The 23,591-nt window shown below is 47.7% G+C and overlaps 1 protein-coding gene across 6 annotated transcripts; it reads left to right on the top strand.

The window, feature by feature from the left end:
• Nucleotides 1–4,624: 4,624 nt before the first annotated feature.
• ZNF202 (zinc finger protein 202) lies at nt 4,625–20,915 on the top strand. Of its 6 annotated transcripts, none has more exons than XM_053900349.1 (7): nt 4,625–4,735; nt 14,554–15,060; nt 15,778–15,988; nt 16,355–16,443; nt 17,382–17,511; nt 18,063–18,182; nt 18,714–20,915. In XM_053900349.1, the coding sequence occupies exons 2-7, from the start codon at nt 14,659–14,661 to the stop codon at nt 19,706–19,708; spliced, it is 1,947 nt and encodes a 648-aa protein (XP_053756324.1). In that variant the 5' UTR covers nt 4,625–4,735; nt 14,554–14,658; the 3' UTR covers nt 19,709–20,915. The 6 variants fall into 6 exon arrangements, with proteins under 6 accessions (XP_053756324.1, XP_019289033.2, XP_019289035.2 ...); XM_019433488.2 differs by lacking the exon at nt 4,625–4,735 and adding an exon at nt 4,869–9,878; XM_019433490.2 differs by lacking the exon at nt 4,625–4,735 and adding an exon at nt 10,297–12,570.
• The last annotated feature ends 2,676 nt before the right edge of the window (nt 20,916–23,591 follow it).

Consider the following 23,591-nt stretch of genomic DNA (forward strand, 5'->3'; position numbering starts at 1 on the left):
GTTCTAGGAATTGGAAATACCAAGAGTTGGAGAAGCCTATCCAACAAAGAAGCTCCAACAACCTGAACATCAAGAATGAAATGAGCTACGAGACTTCTAGGCAGCCCTGCCTTAGATCTTCACCAACATGGTCCCACCAAAGCCCCCAAGGAGTGTGTTGTGTATGTCTATTGCCTGCAGCAGCTGGAGTGTTGTTCTGAGGAAAAGGAGCCACGGCCACAAAGACAACATGCCAGAACTTGACCTTCACATTGTCCCTTGTTTCTTAAGGCTCTAGAGCCCAAATCTCTTCCCCAAATATACATACCCCAGCTTTCTCCAACAGAATAAGAAATTACACAAGAATTCATCCAAACAATATCATAAACAACCTCTTACTCAGATCCCTGGGTATTAATTATTTTTCTACTGCTGGTAACTCTAATGACAAGGTTGAGCTCATGCATACATCTGAGCCAAATCCTTGACAATGAGCCCTTGAGTTCATTTGTTCCCGAAAACGTACACACTTAATTTAAGCAGTTGTTTCCATGATGCGTTCCATAATACATTCGTTATTAAAAGCAGGGCTCAAGTATTCAAACTGGGGGAGATACAGAGTTAGACAAGGTTGAGCAGTTTCCTTCACCACTCAATTTCTCAGAATTTTTAACACTATGTTGAAAAAAAAATTCTAACTCCCAAGCTTATGCATATAAAACTGACTGTTAGATCATCTCGGTTTTACTAAAAACTGTGCCCACTGTTTACTGATGTAAACCAGAGCAATGACCACTTTAAAAGGAGACTTTACAATCCTCTCCTTAACCAATCAAACGGCCTCACGATCCTGCTTTATCTGGGCAAAACTTCTGTTCCTTACCCAATGTAGCCCTTCCCTTTTAACTCAGAAAGACCAAAGTCACTTTTGAGCAATACAGCTCTCCCTTACCTGTCAAGTAATAAATTCAGCCTTACTTTTCCAGTTCTAACGATTTTCACATGCAGTAGAAACCCCCACGAGGAAGACATGCCTTTCCAAAGCTTACCCAGCTACAGACCACTTTTTTTCAATGTGCCTTAGACGAAAGATTTCCCACTATCTCTGTTAAAGTGCATCTAACGTCATTTATGTTTTTATCAGGCTGTTATAATTCCATTACATTCATAAGTGACCAACCTACTTAGATGTAAAATTTTATTTTTTTTTTAACGTTTATTTATTTTTGAGACAGAGAGAGACAGAGCATGAACAGGGGAGGGGCAGAGAGAGAGGGAGACATAGAATCTGAAATGGGCTCCAGGCTCTGAGCCGTCAGCACAGAGCCCGACGCGGGGCTCGAACTCACGGATTGTGAGATCGTGACCTGAGCCGAAGTCGGCCGCCCAACCGACTGAGCCACCCAGGCGCCCCAAAATTTTAAAACTCCCATACAAGAAAAGCTGAAGTACAATAACACAAAGAATTGGAGATAATCATGTATTTACCTAAGTATCTAGCTCCTGACCAAGTGGCTCACCACCGCTTTAAACCACATATTCTCCTTGCAAGTTTAAATGACTCCAATTATAAAAGTCCCATTTACACATAACCCTTCCAGAACTATCCAATTTCTGTACCTGGTATTCAGCTAGGCTTGGCCCGAACAATTCAAAGAGTAGAGCTACGCACACTCTCAGATGAGCCCACTCTACTAACTACTCCTACCATTTCTTTGATTTTTGGAAAATGGTCTCTCTCTTCCAAGTGCAGAAACAACCATTTTCCTAAGAATTAGTTCTTTACCCTTCATCAGATATTGTTTAAAAAAAAAAGAAAAAGAAAAGAAATAATAACCGAATGCCCCCATCTCCACATTATGGCTTTAGTCCAAGCACTTGACCTATAATAATAACTCTGTAAATCACCTTTCCACATCCAGTCTTGGACCCCTTCATTCTCATCAGAGGCCGAAAGGATTTTATAAAAATGTATATCTAATCACGTCACTTAATTAAAATCCTTCAGTGGCTTCCCATTAACTATAGCAGGCAATGCTTACGTTAGTCCATAAGACTAAATATATAAGAGACAATATACTATGGAGGCTTTCTTGCTGGAAAATTCAGCCCCAAGTTTACATTAAACACAGAGTTTGCATGTGAGGTTTTCACATAAGGTGAATGACCTTTGGCCCATCAGATCTGATCCCTGTTCACAATATTAGGTCCATCTTACACATTTCTCTATTGTTCTCTGGCCCTAGACACACTATCTTTCTTTCAATTTCTCCAAGCTCTTCCCCAAGCTCTTTCCCACCTCGGGACCCTTGCATACACCCTATTTCCCGTTACTTCAAACATTCTCTCTTGGGGCACCTGGGTGGCGCAGTTGGTTAAGCGTCCGACTTCAGCCAGGTCACGATCTCGCGGTCCGTGAGTTTGAGCCCCGCGTCAGGCTCTGGGCTGATGGCTCGGAGCCTGGAGCCTGTTTCTGATTCTGTGTGTCTCCCTCTCTCTCTGCCCCTCCCCCGTTCATGCTCTGTCTCTCTCTGTCCCAAAAAAATAAATAAAAAACGTTGAAAAAAAAAAACAAAAAAAAACATTCTTTCTTGCTCATCCCACTTCTCACTCCCATCCCCAATCTCAGCCTGCCCCCTCATCCTTCAGAATTCTGCTCAAACGGTACTACTCCAGAAGGCCTCCCCTGACTGCTTCTCTCCCAGCACCACCATCAGGATGAGGACCTCCAGTTAGTTACAAGCTCTCATAACATGCCGTACCTCTCCTTGGTAGAAAGTCTCACAATCATAAGTAAGTTATTTAAAACTCTGTTTCTTTCCTCCCAAACACACATACCACATGAAAGTCAGCTCCATGAAGACAGATATTACAACATTTTTGTTGCCCATTATATTCCATACACCTATCACAGTGCCCCGCAATCTTAATTCCTCACTAAATAAGTCACTGATGAAGGAAGGACCAGACTGAACAGTTTGAGCCGCGTGTCAGGCTCTGTGCTGACAGCTCAGAGCCTGGAGCATATATTAAATGATTAGTATCAAGAATATGTAACATCTAACGATAAGAAAAAAATCCATCTGCGAAACAGGCAAACTCAGAGGAAGACTACAAATCACCAATAAACGTACAAAGAATGTTCATCTTCATTCTTAATCACGGAAAGGAAAGGTAAAACAATGAGACATCACTTCTTACCCATTTTGCAAGTTTAGCAAGCAGTGGCATGGACATAGGGGGAAACTATTCTTATATATGGCTGTTAAGATTACAAACTGATATAGTCTCTGGGAAGTTAATTTGGTAGTATCAATTGAATACATACAACCTATGACCCAGCAATACTTTTTCTCTGTCCCCAAGTAACATTTGCATATATGCACCAAGATGTTTATTACGGCATTGTTTATGACAGCAGCAATTATAAACAACATATATTATCCATAGGCAAATGGCTATTCACACTAAAGGATGTTATGCAAAAAGCAGAAGGAATAAAGGATATCTGTATGTGCTATGAACAGGCCCAATACTAGGAGAAAATAGCAAATTGAGGAATCCAACATGAGTCCACACATATATGCATATGCGAACAAAATAATATTATGTGATTTCTATGAATACGTATGTGTATTGTATGTAAAAGCACAGAAAAAAGTCTGGAATGTAAATGCATAAGAATAAAGATTTGGTGAGAGAGATGAGGAGGCCAGGATTAGTAAAAGGTCATTAGCTTTATCTGCAATGTTTGAAATGGTTAGAAAAACATTTATGTATCATTTATGACCTGAATATTAATACTTAAAAATATTAAATGAAATATAGACTGAAAACACGTGGCACACAGTAGGCCTTCATGAATTGTACATTCCTGTCCCTCCACCACAGGTAATGAATACCTTGGGTTCAAACACGGTAGACTGATCCCAGCGCCGTGTCCCATGAAATGCAATGTGTAAGACATAGTAGGGAGAGAGAAGGTCCTCCCGTGGCACATGGAGAGTGGTGACTTGGGGGCTAAAGGGACAGATAGTAAAAAGGAAAATAGATGCAGGCAGAAACGTCACTGACAGAGACAACCTGAGCAAAGGAGATCGGGGAAGTCAGTCTTAAAGAAACACAAAGACGTGTCCAAGGAAACCAGAAAAGAACAGGATGCCACAACTATTCTCAGCAAGCTTCTGCTGCGTTCCAAAGAGTTCACGTGCAATATTTCCCTTCGCTCTCGGAGCAAGGGAATGGTTACACCCATTTTAGATGGACCCTGAGCTTCGGAGAGGTTGGAAGGGTTCGCTAGAGGCCCCACAAATGGTGGCCAGCGCAGGAGCCAAACTCAAAACTGCTGTTAGCAACCGTGCTTCGCGGACAATCAAGAAAAACGAGTAGACGCATAGACGCCAAAATCAAAGCAAAGATCAAAAACAGAGAAAAGCCTGCGTGTGTGCAAACCGAGGGCTGCGGGCCGCAGGAGCGGGGCGCGCGGGCAGAAGGGGTCCGGCCCCAGGCTTTCCCCCGCGACTCTCTGGGTCTCTTCCTGCGCGGCGCCCACAGAGACACCAAACCTCCCGGCGCCTAGAAGGGCTCCAGCCGCGAGGAGGCGGGGCCAAGCGCAGCTTCCGGTTCCGGGCGCAAAGGCCCCACGTGTTCCGACCCGCCAGGCCCCGCGCGGCTCGGATCCGGCGGCGCTGCTTCGGCCGGGAGTGGGTGGGGGAGAAGCCGGGGCAGGGGAGGAGCCGCCGGAGCAGTCGGAGCCGTGAGTGCTGAGGGGCTGGGCCGGGCCGGGCCGGGCCCGATCGCGCTGAGCCGGGCTGGGCAGGGCGGGGAAGAGAGGGAGAGGTCGGAGACCCCGCCCCCCCCCCCCCCCCCCCCCCCAGAGTCTGGGGAAATCGCACTGTCCTGGAGAAGGGGCGGCGGCAGTATAGTGAGGGGGCAGAGGCGTAGTGGTCCCCGGGGCTCCTGGTGGCAGGAGCGAGAACCTCCGGGGACGCGGATGGCGCTTTGGGCTTCTTTCGGTGCAGCCACCGCCCTCCGCCCCCTCCTGAGGCCTGCAGAAACGCAGTTAGTTCGTACCTCCCATTGCTTCCGCGCCAACTGGCCCCCCGGAACCGAGGGAGGAGTGGTCTAGGCCCCTTTAGTTCCCGTAGCTTTTTCTCACCCAGTCTTTCAGATTGTTAGAGGCCCCCCCACAGCACCCCCCGGCAGGCTCCTGGCCCGGGCAAGCCCCATCTCTTTCCACCACCAACCCCCCCCCCCACATACACACATACACACACACACACACACACACACACTCTCACCCACTCTCACCCATGATCTTATCACCCTTGGACATCGTCTGGCTTGTGGCTTTTCAGCCCCCACTGTGACCGACCCCAAGCTTCCCCTCAAGCTAGTAGCTTCTGTCTCCACTTGCAACTTCCCTGCCCCCAACCCCTAACAGCCAGTTTTGACACTTCTGAACACCACCGTTACCCTCCGCAGGAGTACATAGGCCTCTGCTGCTTGTCCGGTTTGACCAAAAGTTTGTTAGTTTGTATGCCATGGATCCGCCCTCTCAGGTGTAAGGCGAATTTTTGTTTTTCTGGGCGTTAGATATTCTTGTGTCCCAGGCGCTTTGATTTCCTTGTCTGTCATGGGTAGGCTCCTAACCTTAGCGGTTTTTTGACCACCTGGGTCCTGGAGAGCACTGCCACATCCAGGCTCTCCCTTGGAAGTTAGGGTTAGAACTGTTACTCTTTCTCTGTCCACACTTGGCAGGTGACACTCAGGGCAGTCTTACTCAGGAGCCACAGAAAGCTAGTGGAGTCCTCCTTCTCCCCCCACCTTCTCTCCCAAGTTGCCCCATGGGCCTTGATCCAGAAAGCCACTTCAGAAAGGCTGTGAGGAAGGCACCGGGAGGCATGTTGGTGGGAAGTATGTGTCAGCCAAGCAGTTAGGGTTTAGGGTTTGGGGCCATTTGTTTTGGGTAACTTTCTGCTGGGACTCTTCTAGCGTCAGAGGGAGGAAGGGGATATTTCCTCTTTGGACCAGATACCTGGGATTCATCATCTTTCCCCCCCTTTCTCCTCCCTCCAGCTATACCCCTTTTGCACTCTTAAGCACTATTTTGCAGTAGACAGTCATTTCAAGGGCACAGCAAGGTTTACATGATGTGAGGGACTCTTGGGTGTTACAAGCGGTACAGATGAGGTAAGTTACAGGTTTACAACATTTTTTCCCAGTTAATTTGGCACAGGCAGAAAACAACAGTCCTAGGCTCTTTTGGCTTTTGCAAACCCTCCTTTAAATTTGGCCAGCACTGGAAAAGTTGGATCCTTTCTGCTTGAACCTCAGCTTTACTTCCTTTGCCTTAGGTACCGGCTCTCAAACCTATCAGGCGTCTTAAGCACCTGAAGGGAGGGTCTGTTGAACAGATGGCCCCCACAGTTTCTGATCATAGGGCGGGGCCAGGGCTTGAAAATTTGCACAGTTCGGACAAGTTTTTAGGTGTTTGTGCTGCTGGTTTGGGTTTCTCAAACTGAGCACCGCTGCCCTTGGCCAATCTTCACATAAGCGGTGCAGTGGTTTGGGCGATCAAAAGACCTGTGTGTTTACCTTCTGCACTAGACGCTAGTAATATGATCTTGTGTGGATAACTTAACCACTGAGTTCTTTCGTTTTTAAAATTAAGAATGTGAGCTTAAAAAAAAAAAAAACAAACCCTCCAAATGCTAGTTATCTTATGCCAACTGGAAGATGAAATATTGATGAGTTTTTCCCTTGATTTTCTTAATTCTCTTGTTAGGAGCTTCCATATAGCTTGTATCCATATTTAGGTTTTTGCTGTGAGTCGCTAGTGCGCTGAAGTCCTGCTATACCTTAACTACTTATTAAATTCTTTAAGGTCAGAGCCAGTGTTTTGCTCGTCTTTCTCTGCCTGCACCTTGAGTTGTGTGGGATGCACCACTGATGCTCAGTAGATACTTGGAGAATGGATAACCCTATCCCCTACTCTCTTTTCCCTTTGAAGAGGTTTCTCTCCACTAGTCCTGTGCCACATAGTAAAGCAGTATATGGCTATGCCACCTGATTCGCCCAGGAGATTGGGATTAATGTCAATGCCAAATTCCTGTAACTGTCCCTATGAGTGGTTTATTACTCAGAAGCCCCGGCACCCGTTGATTCTGAATTTTAGTGCATCTGTATCCATGTTGGAGTAAGAGAAATAGCTTAATAAAATTCAGCAGCTGTTTATTGAGTACCTTTTCGACCAAGCCTTTGACAAAGTGTTAGGCACTTGGAATATAAAAAGGAATAAAGAGGTCCTTGCCCTCTGGGACAGGGCTCACAGCGGGGAGGTAAAGACACTAAACTGTGTCCACAGCAAGAATGCCATTCTGGGATTCCTTCTACTTTGGACCTTCTACTTTGATTTAATCTGCGGTGGAAGCCTGCTACTCCTCCAGTTCCTCTGGTCTGGCAGGCGTGGGTCCCATCTTTCACCATCTCGTCATAAGCAAGGGAGCCTTGGGCAATGCCAGAAGGAAGTCCTCTAGATACAAAGCAAAGGGTCTTTTGACAGAGTATCAGTTACAAAACTAAAAGCATAATACATGATTTTTGAATTGACTGTTCTGAATTACCCATATTTACTCCTCAGGCCAAAAGCCCTATTTATAAAATATATTATCCTGTTATTTTTCATTAAATAATGGTTCCTCTCACTGCCTGTGTGATGGGCATTGACCATGTTTATTATAGGAATGAATTGGATATAGCTAGTTTAACCCTGGCTGCCCCCCCCTCATCAGGGTGGGTGTCAGGTATGATGACTGCCCTTTTCCCACTTCAGATTAGTTTGTGATTTTTTTATTTTTAGATTTATTTATTTATTTATTTATTTATTTATTTATTTATTTTTGAGAGAGGCAGAGACGGGGGGAGGGGTAGAGAGAGAGAATCCCAAGCAGGCACTGCACTGTTAGTACAGAGCCTGTGGGGCTTGAACCCACAAAACGGAGATCGTGACCTGAGCCAAAACCAAGAGTCAGATGCTTAACTGACTGAGCCACCCAGGCGCCCTCGTGATGTTCTGTTTTAAACCGAAGCATATAGATTGACCTGCATTATTAAAGCCACTAACCACCTCTAGGTAACCCTTAAGGTTAAAAAGCCTCGGGGTGCCTGGGTAGCTCAGTCAGTTGATCGTCTGACTTCGGCTCAGGTCACGATCTTGCAGTCCGTGAGTTCGAGCCCCGCGTCTGGCCCTGTGCTGACAGCTTGGAGCCTGGAGCCTGCTTTGAATTCTGTGTCTCCCTCTCTCTCCACCCCTCTCCCACTTATGCCCTGTCTCTCTCTCTCTCTCTCTGTGTGTCAAAAATAAATAAACATTAAGAAAAATTTAAATATAAAAGCTTAGCTTCATGGTGGAGGCTCACCACTGTCATGATGGCCAGCTCCTCAATTGTGGACTCTTAAAATCTGTTTTTGGCCTCTAGCCCATCTTAACTCTTGAATAAATCCCTTTCACCATCTTAGGCTAATACTCTGTGGCCCACATATTCAATAAAGAAGCCGTATATCCTCGTTCTTCTCCAAGCCCCTCTGTCACCATCAGGAAGCATGATGGTTTCTCAAAAGATGACCCAGCTCTCTGCCCTTAGGTGGAGAATCATTCCCATTTTCAGGATGACGCATCTTGAGGAGGTGGAACACAGATCACCCACCTCCAAAGACAGAGCAGCCAGCGGCCCAACACTGCCCCTGGGCCTGTAGGAAACATTTTCATTAAAAATAAAGTGAATTGCTATGGTATTTATAGCTATATTTTACATTATTTGTGTTTACATCCATCGACTCTCGATGACATGTTTCTACCCACTCTATACCTTGATCCTAACTAACCACAAGGTCTGTAGAATTTCAGGGCAGAAGATGTTCACATCTTAGCTTCCACTGGTTTCCCTGTACCACCCACTGCCACTGACTTGTTTGGCTTTGTTTCTTCCTATCTTCTCCTTCACTCCGACTCATGCTGTATCTTTGAAACCCATTGCAGTAAGCTTTGAGCCACTTCTCTCCTTGCTACTCAGATATATTATGCTGAAGGAAAGAAATATTTAAATGGCAAAAATATTAAAAATTTTTAATGTTTATTTTTGAGAGCGAGAGAAACGGAACACAAGCAGGGGAGGGGCAGAGATAGGGAGACACAGAATCTGAAGCAGGCTCCAGGCTCTGAGCTGTCAGCACAGAGCCCGATGCGGGGCTCGAACCCACAAACCGTGAGATCATGACCTGAGCCAAAGTCGGGCACTTAGCCAACTGAGCCACCCAGGCACCCCTAAATGGCAAAAATATTTAAAAAGAAATCGTTTTTAAACGTGGTTTGAAGCATATTGCTCACGATGCATTAGAAGGCCAAAAGTCCATGAATGCGTTCCCTTTCATTACTTTGGCCTTCTGGGTTAAATTTTCAAGGAACTTAGTAGGTGTATTAACTGGGCTTGCCCCAAATTGCCTCCTCCCAGTTACAGGGAGGAGACAGGACTGTGACATTGGTAAGTAGAAGCACTGAGAACCTGTCTTTGAGTTTCCATCCCATCTGTGTTCCAAGGATTTTATTTAATCTTAGCTTGTAAGTCTTTCAAAACAAGGACTCCTTATAATACTTTACTTTTTATTTATTTATTTTTTTTGTTCGTTTATTTTGGAGAGAGAGACAGCGCAAGTGGGGAAGGGGCAGAGAGAGAGGGAGACAACACAATCTGAAGCAGGCTCCGGGCTCAGCTGTCAGCACAGAGCCCGACGCAGGGCTCGAACCCCTGAACCATGAGATCATGAGCCAAGCTGAAGTCGGACGCTTAACCGACTGAGCCACCCAGGCGCCCCTATAACACCTTACTTTTGATATAATGGTAAACAGACCAAGATTTTTCCTGTGCATTTAAAAATTTTTTTGGAATTATGAAATAAAGGACTGTTTGCTTGTTCAACGTTTAAATCTTGCCTTCTTCACAAAATGATTTAAAGCAATTTGAAGGAAAGAGAACAAAATATATTGAACATTTACTCTGTCCTGGGCTCTGTGCTGAAGTGATTCTATATGTAACTTCATTTACTCCTTAAAACAACCATGTAAAGTAGATAGTATTAGCCACATTTTGAAATTGAGACCAAGACTTAGGGAGTATCACATGGCCAGTAAGTGAGGAGAGGGATCCAAACCCAGGGCTCCAGAGTCTCGAACCCTTATATGGAAAGCACGGATAATTGTATATGGGACAATTGGCAATAAAAGATCATCTTTTCAGTAGAAGGATCATACTAGATAATCTTTAGTTTTAAACAAGAATACAGCATTAGCACAGGGCAGTTAACAAATGTTATTAGTTGATTTCTATTCTAGAACAATAGGAGCAGTGGCATGGTCTGGCTCGGCCCAGAGAGCAGACATAACCAGTTTTCCAGGTTATAGGCCAGCATTAGGGTAAAAAATAAGAATGGCAACAGGAGGGGAAATAGGGGTCTGCTAAATGCGATCATTTGAACCTCTCTGATCACTACTTCTGAAGACTATTTGCCGATAAATGAGTATTTCTCTATTAAGTAGATACTATATGACCACAAGCCTTGTCATTTAGGGTCCAGAAAGATCTCCTGAAGCAGTAACATTGTAAGGTAGGGAACCAGATGTCCCTTCATTGCCTACCGTTTTCTGTTGTCAGTAGAATGGAGTTAAAGCCTTCAGTGGCATGTGACTCATTTAGATAAGGGACATAGGTATTGTACGAAAGATTGGAGAGAGCGCTTTCCTTTTCCACATCTCCCCAGTCCCACTCCCTATACCCTAGAAACGTACTCAAGAGACTATGTCATGGAGCCTGCCCAGCCCTAGGCTTGTGAAGCTCTTCTGCAGACATTGTTTCAGAGCCTTCAGGAACCAAGCTTTGCTCTTCCTGGTCTGGCTTCTGTCTATATAGTCCTGTTCGCTTTTTATAGGTCGTCGCGGAGCCCTTCCAAGGACAGACTTTGAGGGAAGGTATTAGAAAAGCAAGGGCAATAAACTGCAAGGCCGACTGGGCAGTGTAGCATATCCTACGAACTGCAGAATAAAATAGATAAAATAGTGTCCATTTTCTGTTTGTGATAAGGACACTTGACATTTGCACAGCACATTTTAGTTCATAAGCTCCCAGAGTTCAGCTAATCCTGGGAGTTAGGAAAGCAGTTCCTGCAGCAGGCTCTCCCCTTTACGAGGGCTCTTGTGTGTGTCATCTCACGAAGCCCTCAGAGCTGCTCCAGTCACTTGACCATGTGGGGCTGGGACGCGCATCTTTCCACAGCACCGCCTGCCTCCCATTCCTTCCCATCCCTTGCCCCTTGACTTCTCTTCCTTCATCCCGCTGTTGCCGATCCGTTTGCCTTCATCGATTTCTAAGCTGCCAAAGTAAATCCAAAACAAGCAATGGAAACATCAATTCCTGATTTCTGAAGAGCATTTAAAGACAGGTTTTATGTGGCGCTGTTCCGTTCCTTTTTCTTGGTGGAGAGTACCGCCCTGTGAGAGCAGGAATGCTGCTTTCCATGCAGACTTGGTAGAATCCATAGACAATCTGTTGTAGCTAGTGCCACGTGGAAACAAGGAGAGCTTCCTAGTCTGCCTCCCTGGGCGTGGATTCTTGGACTCTGAAGATAATAGAGATCCCTTCGTTAAGCCAAAGACCGTCAATTCCATCTTCTCTCAGGACTCCCAAAGAAAATAATCTTACTGAAGAGGGGCATAGAATTTTAAAAAACTACAAGCCCCGTAGAGAACCGACCACCATGAGGTAGACAGATTCAATTGGTAGGAAAATTACCACGTAAAGATGTAGAAATTATGGGCCTGCCTAGAACAGGCTATGAAAATCTGTAGTGGATGTTTGAAGATCATGGACGTGAAGTAAAAGCACAAATGAATGAAAAGCTATTTGAGCCTGAGATAATAAGTAATGTAATTGAAATGAAACTCCATTTAATGGGCAGCATGACATTAGACCCAGCTCTTAACAGTGGATTGTTCGCTGAGACTTGTAATGAAGCCCAAAAGACTAGAAAATGAAGAATCCCTCAGGTTGCATGTGGAGAGTGGTCTGGAGGGGGCAGGACCAGGAACACTGGTAAAACTTGAAGCAAGTTGTTCATTGCTTAACAAGTGCGTGTTAAGTGCCAGTGTGGTGTAGGAGAGGGTCATGTTCAGAAGGTCCTGTTAATACTTTTTTCAGTGGCTCAGAATGGCTCAACCAGGGGAGTGACAGCGGAGGGGAGATGGATGAATTTGAAAGGCATTTAGAAGGTGGGATTAGCGAGATTGATGAATAAGAAAGTGGAGGGGAAGGTGGACTCTTCCTGACAAAAAGGACGAAAAGTTTGTGAGGTGGAGGTTTATTTCTTTAAATGCACTTACTGAGCGCTTCGTTACGTGTGTTGGAGACTGATGGAGAACAGTCCCTGACTTCAAGGCGTGACATCGGGAGGACAGACACTGGCTGTATGATACCACCGCCGGCGTGTTAGAGCTGTGCCCAGGTTGCTGTAGAAGCACAGTGGTTTCCACCTGTTTTCAGGGTAGGGGGAATGGGATCAAAGGAAACCTCTCAGAACGCACGAAGCATGAGCTGTCTCCCAAGCGGTTTAACCCAATGAAGGGTAAAGAATCGCAAGGAACATGTTCTCAAGCCAAAGCGCAGAGGGCTTTTGGTGCTTCCCACGCACGTACAAAGTGTGTGTCTGTGTGAGGAGGGCAGAAGGAATAACAAGATGAAAGTCAGCCTGATACGTAATACTTAGAAGTCTGTCTGTCACTTACAAGGCAAGGAAGAATGACTAAAGATTTTAAATAGGGAGGGGACGGGACCAGGTTTGTCAAGAGTGCCAGTCACTCTTGAGAGCCCGTCAGTGCTAACTTGAAGGTAACCAATCCGGAGGCGGTTGGAGCAGTGCAGACAAGAACCGGTAAGTACCCAAAGTGTGAATCACGGGAATGAGGAGGAGGGGAGCGCCCCCTGCAGCTCCAGGGGAGCAGCCTTCCTGCAGACATGGTGGCCTGAAGAGACCCCCCCCTTTCAGGAGATGAGCGGTGCACCCTTTTCAGTCCGTGAGACACAGAAAAGGGTAGGATAGGAGGCTTGAAAAACCAGCTGAGGGCCGGCGGTGAAGAGCTTCACGTGCCGTGCCAAGGATTGTAGAGCTGATCTACCCGACAGAAGTGTTTTCAAATGTGAGCAGTGCGGTTGGGACTACAATTTAGAAAGATAATAGTTAACATTGGGGTGCCTCCGCTCATCCAAGCCCTTCACAGCTTGGGATACGTTTAACCCTCGTCGTCGCGCTGTCGGATGGATGCCATTCTTCCCTCCGAGCCGTGAATGGAAACAGGCAGAAGGAACGTAGGAACTGAACGGTGGCCTCACCCCTGGGAAACGGTAGAGCCCGGATTTAAACCCTGGCAGTCTGACGCCAGGGCCCTCGCTCCTTACCTTACACACCCTAGATGTTTTCTCGGCCGCGAGGCACATCAGAACTTCGTGTGCCGTTTCTAAAGATAACGGTTGCCTCAGTCGACTAAATCGAAGTATCCAGAAGAGTGATGGTGTGATACTTGTCTTGCAAAAAGCTCCACCATAATTACGCTGCACTTTACTCCTGGTCCAGCACTGCAGGGATCCCAGTTGGGGAGTTCTGGCGGGAGTCCAGGGGAGAGCGGAGGGCCCAAACCAAAGCAGTCTGTGGGAAAGAGGAGGAGGAAATAGATCTAAGAGGCTTAAGAGGGAGAACTGGTTTAATGAGCTGTAAGCAATGGGGAAGGGTCAGAGTGGAGTCCAAAGGTCACAAAGTTGAGTGTTTACCTTAAGAAGTGACGATCGCAGCCGAGACAGGATCCCGGCAGGAGAGGTAGATTTGGGAGCACGCGTGACAAATTCAGTTTTGAACACCTGGGTCTGGAGGTCTTCCATGAAGACACCTTGATAAGGGGAAGGTTGCTTTTGGGAGTGCCTCTGTGCCAGCCACTGGGCAAGTGGCTTTCCTCGCTGTTGCCTCATGCGGTCTGCCCCTCTAGTCGCCGAGAGTCCCCCCACTGTTCAGCGGCATTAATACCAAGTGAGTCCGTGCAAAATGAACCTTCATAAAGGCCTCCCCATCTGTTTTAGCCTGGCTGAGGTGTCTCTTCTCAGACTATACATCCTGGTGCGTACGTAAACGTGTGTGTAACACGGATGGTGGGCAGTATACCTGTTCCAGCGGGTGATTAACCGTGTCCTTTGTCCTCGACGGCTCACGGGTTTCATGAAGTAGAGATGCCTTTTTTTCTATTTCTCTGTGGGGTGTGAGCCTGGCCTGGGAAAAGGGGTAAGAGAACATACCTTCAGGCATAGATCGTCTTATTTCAACCAAATCTATTTAGGGCTGATGGCTGTGAAGACGAGGGGCAGGGGATTTAATAGTTTGAGGAGGTGTGGTGCGTGCAGGGTTATGGTTGAACTCAGAAGCGTTGTCCCTGTGTGTGATCTCATGCTTATATGGTTGTCTGTCTCTCCTTCTCTGCCCCAGGTCCCTTGGGAGAAACTCCTTGAGGTGCCCAGGCTGAGACTGGGGGGTAATGACACTGTGAGCTCTAGATGGTGTGAGACCCCTCCCCACCCCCAGAGCCGAACAATGGCTACAGCCTTGGAACCAGAGGACCAGGATCTTTGGGAAGAAGAGGGAATCCTGATGGTGAAATTGGAAGATGATTTCACCTGTAGGCCAGAGTCTGTCTTACAGAGAGATGACCCTGTGCTTGAGACCTCACACCAGAACTTCCGGCGCTTCCGCTACCAGGAGGCAGCAAGCCCTCGAGAAGCTCTCATTCGGCTGCGAGAACTTTGTCATCAGTGGCTGAGGCCGGAAAGGCGGACGAAGGAGCAGATCTTAGAGCTGCTTGTGCTGGAACAGTTCCTTACCGTCCTGCCCGGAGAACTACAGAGCTGGGTGCGGGGCCAGCGGCCAGAGAGTGGCGAGGAGGCCGTGACGCTGGTGGAGGGTTTGCAGAAACAACCCAGGAGACCAAGGCGGTGGGTGAGGAGGGGGAGTCCTGATCTGTGTGATGTGGAGGGGGACTTTTGCTGGAAGGATGGATTTGGGGGCAGGGCATACAGGGCCCCCATAATTTACCCTTTAAAATTAATTGGCTCTGCTTGTGGGTTGCACCTGCATCTGTATGGGGCAGAGTGTGTGTATGCCATGTGTGTTTGTGTGTTTGTGTGTGTGAGTGAGTGAGTGAGTGTGACTTTCTGGTTTTTGAAATGCCTGCCTTGGGACCACCTTAGAGACCTCAGCACCCAAGGATCGTAAGGCTTTGGTTTTCCTTCCTGTGAATGTCAAACCTCCAGTTCCTGAGGAGGCCAATTTTGTGACTTCCTCAGAGGTTCTCCTAGATGCTCGGTCACAGGGGCCCCCTCTCTTACCCAGGACAATAAGAGAGGGAAACAAACAGCAAGAAAGCTGCAGGTGGGAGAGGTGGGGATGGGAAGGACGGGCACCTCAGAGCCCTGGGTGACAAGGGCAGGCTTGAGGGAACTGAGCAAGCGGTGCAGCGTCCAAATGTCCCTGCTTTGTCCTGGTGAGGGTAGCCTTCGACAGCCCTTGCATGCCCCAGCGGGACTGGAGCGTCTCCTCCTCCTCTGGGACCCTCTGGGAGTTTTTCTGTTGGCAGCTTCTCCTAAAATAAGCCCTGATGACAACTGAGACTTTCCTCTGGACTCCATGCTGACTGGAAATTGGAATCCTTCCCAGGTGACTGTCCATGTTCATGGGCAGGAAGTCCTGTCAGAGGAGACGGTGCATCCAGGAGCAGAGCCCGAATCACCTAACGAGCTGCAGAACGCTGTGCAGACCTCAACTCCTGAGGAGTCCCACGAGGAGACCACGCAGAGCCCAGACCTGGGGCCACCGGAAGAGCCGAGCGTGTGCCACGAACTGGAATTTCAGCCCCTGCAGCAGAGCGGTGGGAAGCCTCAGCAGAAAGGGGGCATTGTGGCGGGCAGAGTGCGGGAAGGGCGCTATTTCCCCTCTACTGAGGAGGCTAGGTAGAGCATCGTGGGAATAAATCACAGAATCCGGGGCATTGAGGGGAGACCGTACTAGTTAGAGTCCCCCAGAAACAGAGCCGAGCTGAAATGGCAGTATTCTTGGTGGTTCTCTTGGCCTGCCAGTGGCGTTCCAGGTGGCGGCATTGGGATGACCCGAGCTGCCCTTAGGCCAGTTTCTGGATTCCCACCGGAGATGATGAGAGCTGCCTGCCAGTTATTGGGAGGGGGGTGGGGGGGGGGGGGGCTGCCTATTGCTGATCGCTGCCGCCTTTTCTTCTCAGAGGTTCCAGTGCCGCAGGGCCCAGACCTTCCTGAAGAGAGGAGCCCTGGAAACCCAGAGATGGTTGCCTTTCTTACTGCTCTCTCACAGGTGTGCTCTCGTTTCCCTCTGTGCCACACAGAATTTGAAGAAGCAGCAGGCATTAGCTCACACCTCAGCACCCTCAGGTCAGGCAGGACGCCCGTTCCCGCTCTCCTCCTTGTCAGTTTAAGCTCTCGGTTCTAGACGTGTCTGCGGCGGGAGGAGCTGCATGTGACGAGATAAATCATAATTGTCGCGGCCAGCCCGTCAGGCTCCAGAGCCTCTTTATTTGCCGCCGCCCAGAGAGAGGGACTAACCGAATGCGATTATTTTGGAATATTCCAGCACACCTTGAGTGAGTTGCTGACTGAGGGCTTGTTTTTGTTTTCTCAGGAGTAAACTTGGTAGTCGTTTGTCAGACTGGCCACTGTGCTGCAGAAATCATTTCTGAACTTGTGTGGAATCCCCTTCCTGGGACCGCATTCGGTCGGGCCGTGGCCTGTGCGGAGCTGTCACCGTGGCCACGCTGTGAGGCTGGAGAGAAAAGCCGTAGCGTTCACCCGTGGTCGCAGATCGTAGCCTAGCTGCAGGAAGGGGTCCCGCGTGTGCTGGGTCGACTGTGTGAACGATAGGGGTGCCCGGAGAAGGTCGGTCAGGGAAAGCTTTCTAGAAAAGGTGGATTCTTGCAGAAATGTAGGTGGCACGAAAGCCTCAAATAGGGAGTTAATGACGACTTTGAAGACTTCTCCTGTATTTTAACCAATATGCTCCAGAAGAAGAGCAGAGGCTGGCCCTTAGAGAAAGCAGGGGGACCGGAGGGCACAGAGCAGGGCCCATGCAAAAGTAGGAAGTCGGGGAGCAGCAGCCGAGGGTGACACGGATTTCCTGAAAGGGAGCCCAGAGTCCCGCGAGAGTCCCTTTTGTCTCCTGGCATAACCTTCACCCCAGGAATGAAATAGGAGGCTCCAGGAAGCGTCCCGTTTTCACTGAAGCCTGTGTCATTTCAGGGATTGGTAACTTTCAAGGACGTGGCTGTGTGCTTCTCCCAGGACCAGTGGAGCGATATGGATCCAACACAGAAAGAGTTCTATGGAGAATATGTCTTGGAGGAAGACTGTGGAATTGTGGTCTCTTTGTGTAAGGAATTTCAAGTGTTTCTAGAGGGTTCTGAGCACAGAAGTCTTTCCCTGTTGGAAATTACAAGGAGGAGGGTGCGGGGGGACGGGGTGGGTCTTAGACCCTAGACCGGATGCATCACTTTTCTCTTACGCCTCCCCCACCGATGAGATTGAAGGATTAGCTAAGGAAGATGGTATCTTTCAAGTTCAAGGGAGGAGAAGAGGCTTAGAAAGTGGTTGGAAACTTGTAACAAGAAAATAAAATGACAACATGACAGCTCTAGTCTATTTGAGGCAGCGTGTGAGTTTTGAAGCCAGCAGTAGAAGGGTGATCTGCTAACTTGAATGCGGGGAAGGAGAGAGCATTAGCAGTCGTACGACTATTGAGTTGCAGGTGAAGGGCAAGAAATGTGCAGGATTTGGTGAGAGGTGCTCAAGCTAAAAGACCAGCTGTGGCCCACTGATCAGGCTGTACGCTTGTTCTATAGTCTACCCAGCAGAAGAGGTCTGCTCTTAGCGCAGGGCATCGCTGAACCGATCGTAATGTCCCGCTTTCCCTCTCTTGAGCAGCGTTTCCAATCCCCAGACTAGATGAGATCTCCCACGTTAGAGAGGAAGAGCCTTTGGTCCCAGATATCCCAGAGCCTCAAGAGCCTCAAGAGCCAGAAATCCTGAGTTTTACCTACACAGGTGAGGAACGACAAAAGGAATCTCTCCCTGCAGAGCTGGCAGTCCCCTTCCCCCTCTGGGGCGCCCCCCTCCATTGGTTCTTCCAACCTGTTGGCCATTCCCCCCGTCTGCCTCTGAATGCCAGATTCTGTCCTCACCCTCCTCTTTCCCCTCCCGTCATTCGTGTGAGGGATATGTCGTGCAACGTGGTGAAAGATAAAAAAAAAAAACACGGAACTTTGGAACTGCAGCTCTCGTCATTTACTAAGCAGGTCACTTAAATTCTCGGTCCTCACGTTTCTGAAACGAGGATAATAATCTTTGTCCATACTAAGGCTTGTTGACAGCACGAGATAATCTATCAGAAAGTGCCTGGCACATGACAGAATTCAGCTGACTGGTCATTTCCTTCTCTCCCAGCCTCTACGGTGTGAAATGTGGGCTTCTCTCTATCCGGTCTCGCCTTCCCAAGACTTTAAAAACCCCGCCATTGCGTAGAAAGCATCGTTAACCTCTGTAATTTCCCCTTTTCGCCTCTCACCCTCTCTACAGGAGACAGGAGTGAAGACGAGGAAGAGTACCTTGAGCAAGAAGATGTAAGTTTGGAGGATATACACAGATCTATTTTGGGAGATCCAGAAATCCACCAGACTCCAGACTGGGAAATAGTCTTTGAGGACGATCCAAGTAGACCTAACGAGAGAAGCTTTGGTACAAATACTTCTCAAGTCAATAGTTTATCGAATCTTCGGGAAAGCATGCCTATCTGCCCCCTGTTAGGGAGACACCACGACTGCCCTGTATGTGGAAAAAGTTTCACTTGTAACTCCCACCTTGTTAGACACCTGAGAACTCACACGGGAGAGAAACCATATAAGTGTATGGAGTGTGGGAAAAGTTACACGCGGAGCTCACATCTTGCCAGGCACCAGAAGGTTCACAAAATGGGCACTGCTTATAAATTTCCCCTAAACCGGAAGAATTTGGATGAGACCTCCCCTCTGGTCCAGCCTGAGAGAACTCCTCCCGTTGAGAAACCCTTTAGATGTGACGATTGCGGAAAACACTTCCGCTGGACTTCGGACCTTGTCCGGCATCAGAGGACACACACGGGGGAAAAACCCTTCTTCTGTACTATTTGTGGCAAGAGCTTCAGCCAGAAATCCGTGCTGACGACACACCAAAGAATCCACCTTGGGGGCAAACCCTACCTGTGTGGAGAGTGTGGAGAGGACTTCAGTGACCACAGGCGGTACCTGGCGCACCGGAAGACGCACGCGGCAGAGGAGCTCTACCTCTGTAGCGAGTGCGGGCGGTGCTTCAACCACAGCGCCGCGTTCGCCAAGCACCTCAGGGGACACGCCTCGGTGAGGCCCTGCCGGTGCAACGAATGTGGGAAAAGCTTCAGTCGGAGGGACCACCTCGTCCGGCATCAAAGAACACACACTGGCGAGAAACCATTCACGTGCTCTACCTGCGGAAAGAGCTTCAGCAGGGGCTATCACTTAATCAGGCATCAGAGGACCCACTCAGAAAAGACCTCCTAGCTCGGTTCCCGTGGGAGGAGATGTGCGTTCAGCCCTTCCCCGGGGACGGGCTAGGAGAAGCCCTCTCGTCAGCTCGGGGAGACCTCTTCCAGGGAGTCTCCCTGACTTGCCCAGACCTCCATCACCTCTTCCCACAGCTAAATGAAATCCCCCAGGCAGAACCTGTCAACCTTCTTCTACACCTGGAGGAGAGCTTTTGCCCAAAGTACAACCCGGGTGGAGGCTTCTCCTTGACTGGAGGCTCTTGCCTCTACCTCATGGGTATGAAGTAGGAGATTTAGAAGACTTAAGAGGTCGTGGCTATTCTGTTTTACCCAAAATAGGCTGTTGCGTATCCTAAAGACTGCTTAACAGCCTCAAGTGTGAAGTTGCCCGGGACAACCCTTTAGGTTTGGCAAGGGACCAGCCTCTGGGATTGTGTCCTCACTGGGCTCTACTCTTAAAAGCACACAGCCCGGAACTCAAGGCAGGAGATTTGCATCCTGACGGCTTGGCCACACGCTCACGGGATGACCGTTCAAATATCTCACTGGTTCACTCCTTCACCATGCACTTTCCTTCGATCCTGGGGAGAGCGGGGAGGAGTGTCTGATGGGGGAAAGCCTTGAGGCTGTTCCACGTGGACCTTGTCAGGCTGCTCCCTTCCCCAGTGCCAAAACGGTGCCAGGTGCCAGACCCTGCTAGAAAGGAGGACCTGGTCAGAAGCCTCTTTCCCTGTGGGGTGTTTTCCTGTTAGGATTCTCATGCCCAGCCTTACCTACTGTTCTACCAGCCTCGGTCTTGCCCCCAGCACTTCTGCTACAAGTGAGGTGTAACAGTTGGGTGCTGGGGGATTCAGTAAAGCGTAATGAAATCATGAAATCATTTACATTCCCACCCGTGTACAGGCCCACGCGTCCTGCCTGCTCTGCGTGGGTTTGTGAAGGGATTTTGGAACAGTTGTCAGCTTACATAGATATTACAATAATTCTAGAATCATGGTTGACTGGGTCACTTCATTTACATGAAGAAAACAAGAAGATCTGAGACCAAATTATGGGGGGAGAAAAGTTTTTTTTAAAGCTGTTGCCGTTGGCTAAGGCCATCAAGACTATTCTGACACCCAGCCCCTACTATCCCTGCCTTGGTTCTCTGATATCAGGGAAAATTATGAACCCCAGCACCTGGGACCCTGAAGAATTTGCCAGGAGTAAATGGCTTTCATGTATTTGCGTTGTTTGCTTTTTTTTCTGTGATTTCATTTTTATGTGATTAAGAACTAAATAGTCGTATCTCATGGCCTAATGGTAGGATCTCTGTTGCCTGATAAAGGTTCCACAGAGATGAGGCTGAATAATTAGGAACCTCACCTGCTCTGCTTGTGGGAATGGCAAGGACCGGATAAGCGTCCTCCATAAATGGAGCACAGGGTATGGGATTAAAGCATGAGAAGGGCGATTTGTCTTTTGTGCCTGGTTTCTTCAGCTGTCTCTCAGTCCGTTATGTGCCAGTGCGTACAGAGAATACGGGTGTCATAACAAGGCCATTCTCGTTTAGGTCAGTCATGGTATTCCACCTGACCCGTCTGGTTTTAATACCAGTCAGCCGTTGTCCTGGAACTACACACAAATAAATAAATAAAAGTAACACTGGCAGCCATGTTCCCTGGTTTCTGGAACTTCCCATTTTATTCACTTTCCAAAGCTTCAGGTTCCAGATTGTTCTGAATGTCATACATACAAAGAGATCAGGGAGTACAGAATAGTTCTCCATAAGGCTAGAGAAGGCTTGGCGTGGTTAGCAGAACCCCAGGTGGAGTCGGTGCATACTGAGGTAAGATCTGTGCCTGTGGTTTGCAGAAGGCACTCCTATCATGTGCAGACATTTCTGAGCCATAGAGCATTGAAGCACAATTTGTCCTGGGTGAAAAGTCCTAGCCTCCAAAGATAATCTCTCCTAGCTCATACCAGTTATGGGAGTTAATAAAATTCTAGAGACAACAGAACACATTTGTTTGAACAGAACAGCGGCTTTATTCACTGATTTACCTGAGAAGCCGTCAAGAGAATCTACAGGAGGGAGAGTTCTAGAGACCGGTCCAGTCTTTTGGAACATCAAATAGTTTTCGTTGCCAATCCCCCTGCAAAGTTTTCATGTCCCGATGCTGAATTTCTGCTTTCTTATAAGACATATTTTCTGAGGTTCGTGGAGGGGCATGCTGTGTCCTGAACCTGAGCGTGAGCAGAACTGCAGTCTATAGCAGAAGAGAAGAACCTGCAGTGAGCGAGAAGTGGTATAGCGGAACGTGGACGCGTGCTGGGGCACGGGTTACCCTTCCTGCTCTGAAGGGGCTCCCTAGAGAACTTTGTAAACAGTTGAATAGCGGTGCTCTGAACTACTGTACTAAATTAGTTTCTGGAAAATAAAGAGGCAAGATTTTAATGATAATATTTGGAAGAAGCTCCAAAATAAACCAACAACTTAAGAAATTTGCTAGATGGCTGGAAATGAAGTGCCATGCTAATGATGTTATGAAATTAAAGTGATAGTATCTGAGCTTTTGGCCATTCTTTTAGGGATAACCAAGGAATGTTCAGCCTCTTCTCCATCCCAGTTACCCCAGAGAAATAAGTGGAAAAAGATAAAGGCAGAATATAATTTTGTTATCTCGATCTTAGGCCTCAAGGTCTAGAGCCGAATCTAGTGATCTTAGATGAACTCCATGGAGAGTTTCATTGACTGTATTAACATCAACGTGCAAGAAGCGAAGCAAGCTAAAAAAAAACGTGCCTCTTTCGCCAAAGCCCAACCCAACCGAAGGATCTACTACGACGTGCATTCTTTCCACTAACCAGCAAAATAGGAGACAAGAAAATGCCCCACTGACACCTGCAAAGTTGGCAGAGATCATTTGCTCCAATCCTTGCATGTCAGAACAGTGACCTCCAGATCACCCCCTTGCCTAAGGAGAAGCCAACATGCACCCCTTCCTAAGTCATTTTGATTAACCAAGCTCCCATGAAGGACGCCATTCCAGAGGAGCGTTAATCTGAGCCTATGGTGGTTTTGTACAATGAAAGCTGTACTGAGAAACAGTAAATTATGATATGCCATGCATGTTAGTAATTTGGTAGTCTAGTCTTCCACACAGGTATCTTTGGTTAGTTTTGTCTCTAACATCTCCCTCAGCTGACCAAAGTATTCCTTCTAGCCACAATAACTCCCCTGAGAGAAATATACATGTAATTTTTTTTCTGTCTCTTTAAATTTCTAGTGGTGTTGGCCAACTGACCTATTAATCTGACTTATGGGAAAGGAACAAACTAAAAGTAAGCCAAAAAAAATGCGTGCCCTACCCATGTACTCACTAACCTTTGTTTTGGCAGAATACAGTGTTAAACGTGGAGCCTGTCTCCTTGTAGGTAGAATAACTTGATTCCTCCTTGGGGAAGCCCTGAGAAGGAGGCAAGGACAAGCTTTGCACTCTCTTTAGATATCAATTGTTGTAAATTATCCTTAAGAAGAAATGGGGAATTCTGGCCAAGGCAGCAAAAGTAAGGATATCCTGTAATGTATAGTTCCTGTTTTTACGGTGTGTGTATGCTCATGGGGGTTTCAGGTAAAAAGGAAGAAGAAGGAATGCAATTTGATTTAAAAAAAAAAAAAAAAGCACAGACTAACCTATTTGGAGATCTGTAAGGATGGGGCTCTTCAGTGGAGAGTGGGAGGCAAAGAACAGAACTTCAACAAAGACTTCCACCCACAAACAAGTAGTAGGTAGCTGGAGTAAGGAGACCCAGCCCTCTGCAGAGGTGTGTGAAAAATAACAATCTTCATTTAAGTAGAGTATAAATCTTAGTAATGATCTGCACAGACTATGACAAGGCTTCACAGGCCATTTGTA

The sequence above is a fragment of the Panthera pardus genome, unplaced genomic scaffold, assembly GCF_024362965.1.
Source record: "Panthera pardus isolate Hobbes unplaced genomic scaffold, ASM2436296v1 HiC_scaffold_12, whole genome shotgun sequence".
In the NCBI taxonomy this organism is placed as follows: domain Eukaryota; kingdom Metazoa; phylum Chordata; class Mammalia; order Carnivora; family Felidae; genus Panthera; species Panthera pardus.

Bases quoted from the DNA above. Each gene is read 5' to 3' on its own strand.
- ZNF202 (XM_019433486.2), top strand. From the start codon at position 14,413: ATGGCTGTGAAGACGAGGGGCAGGGGATTTAATAGTTTGAGGAGGTGT. The intron at 15,061-15,777 runs GTGAGGAGGGGG...AATCCTTCCCAG, and splicing joins CCAGGAGACCAAGGCGGTGG to GTGACTGTCCATGTTCATGG. The intron at 17,512-18,062 runs GTAAGGAATTTC...TCTCTTGAGCAG, and splicing joins TGGAATTGTGGTCTCTTTGT to CGTTTCCAATCCCCAGACTA.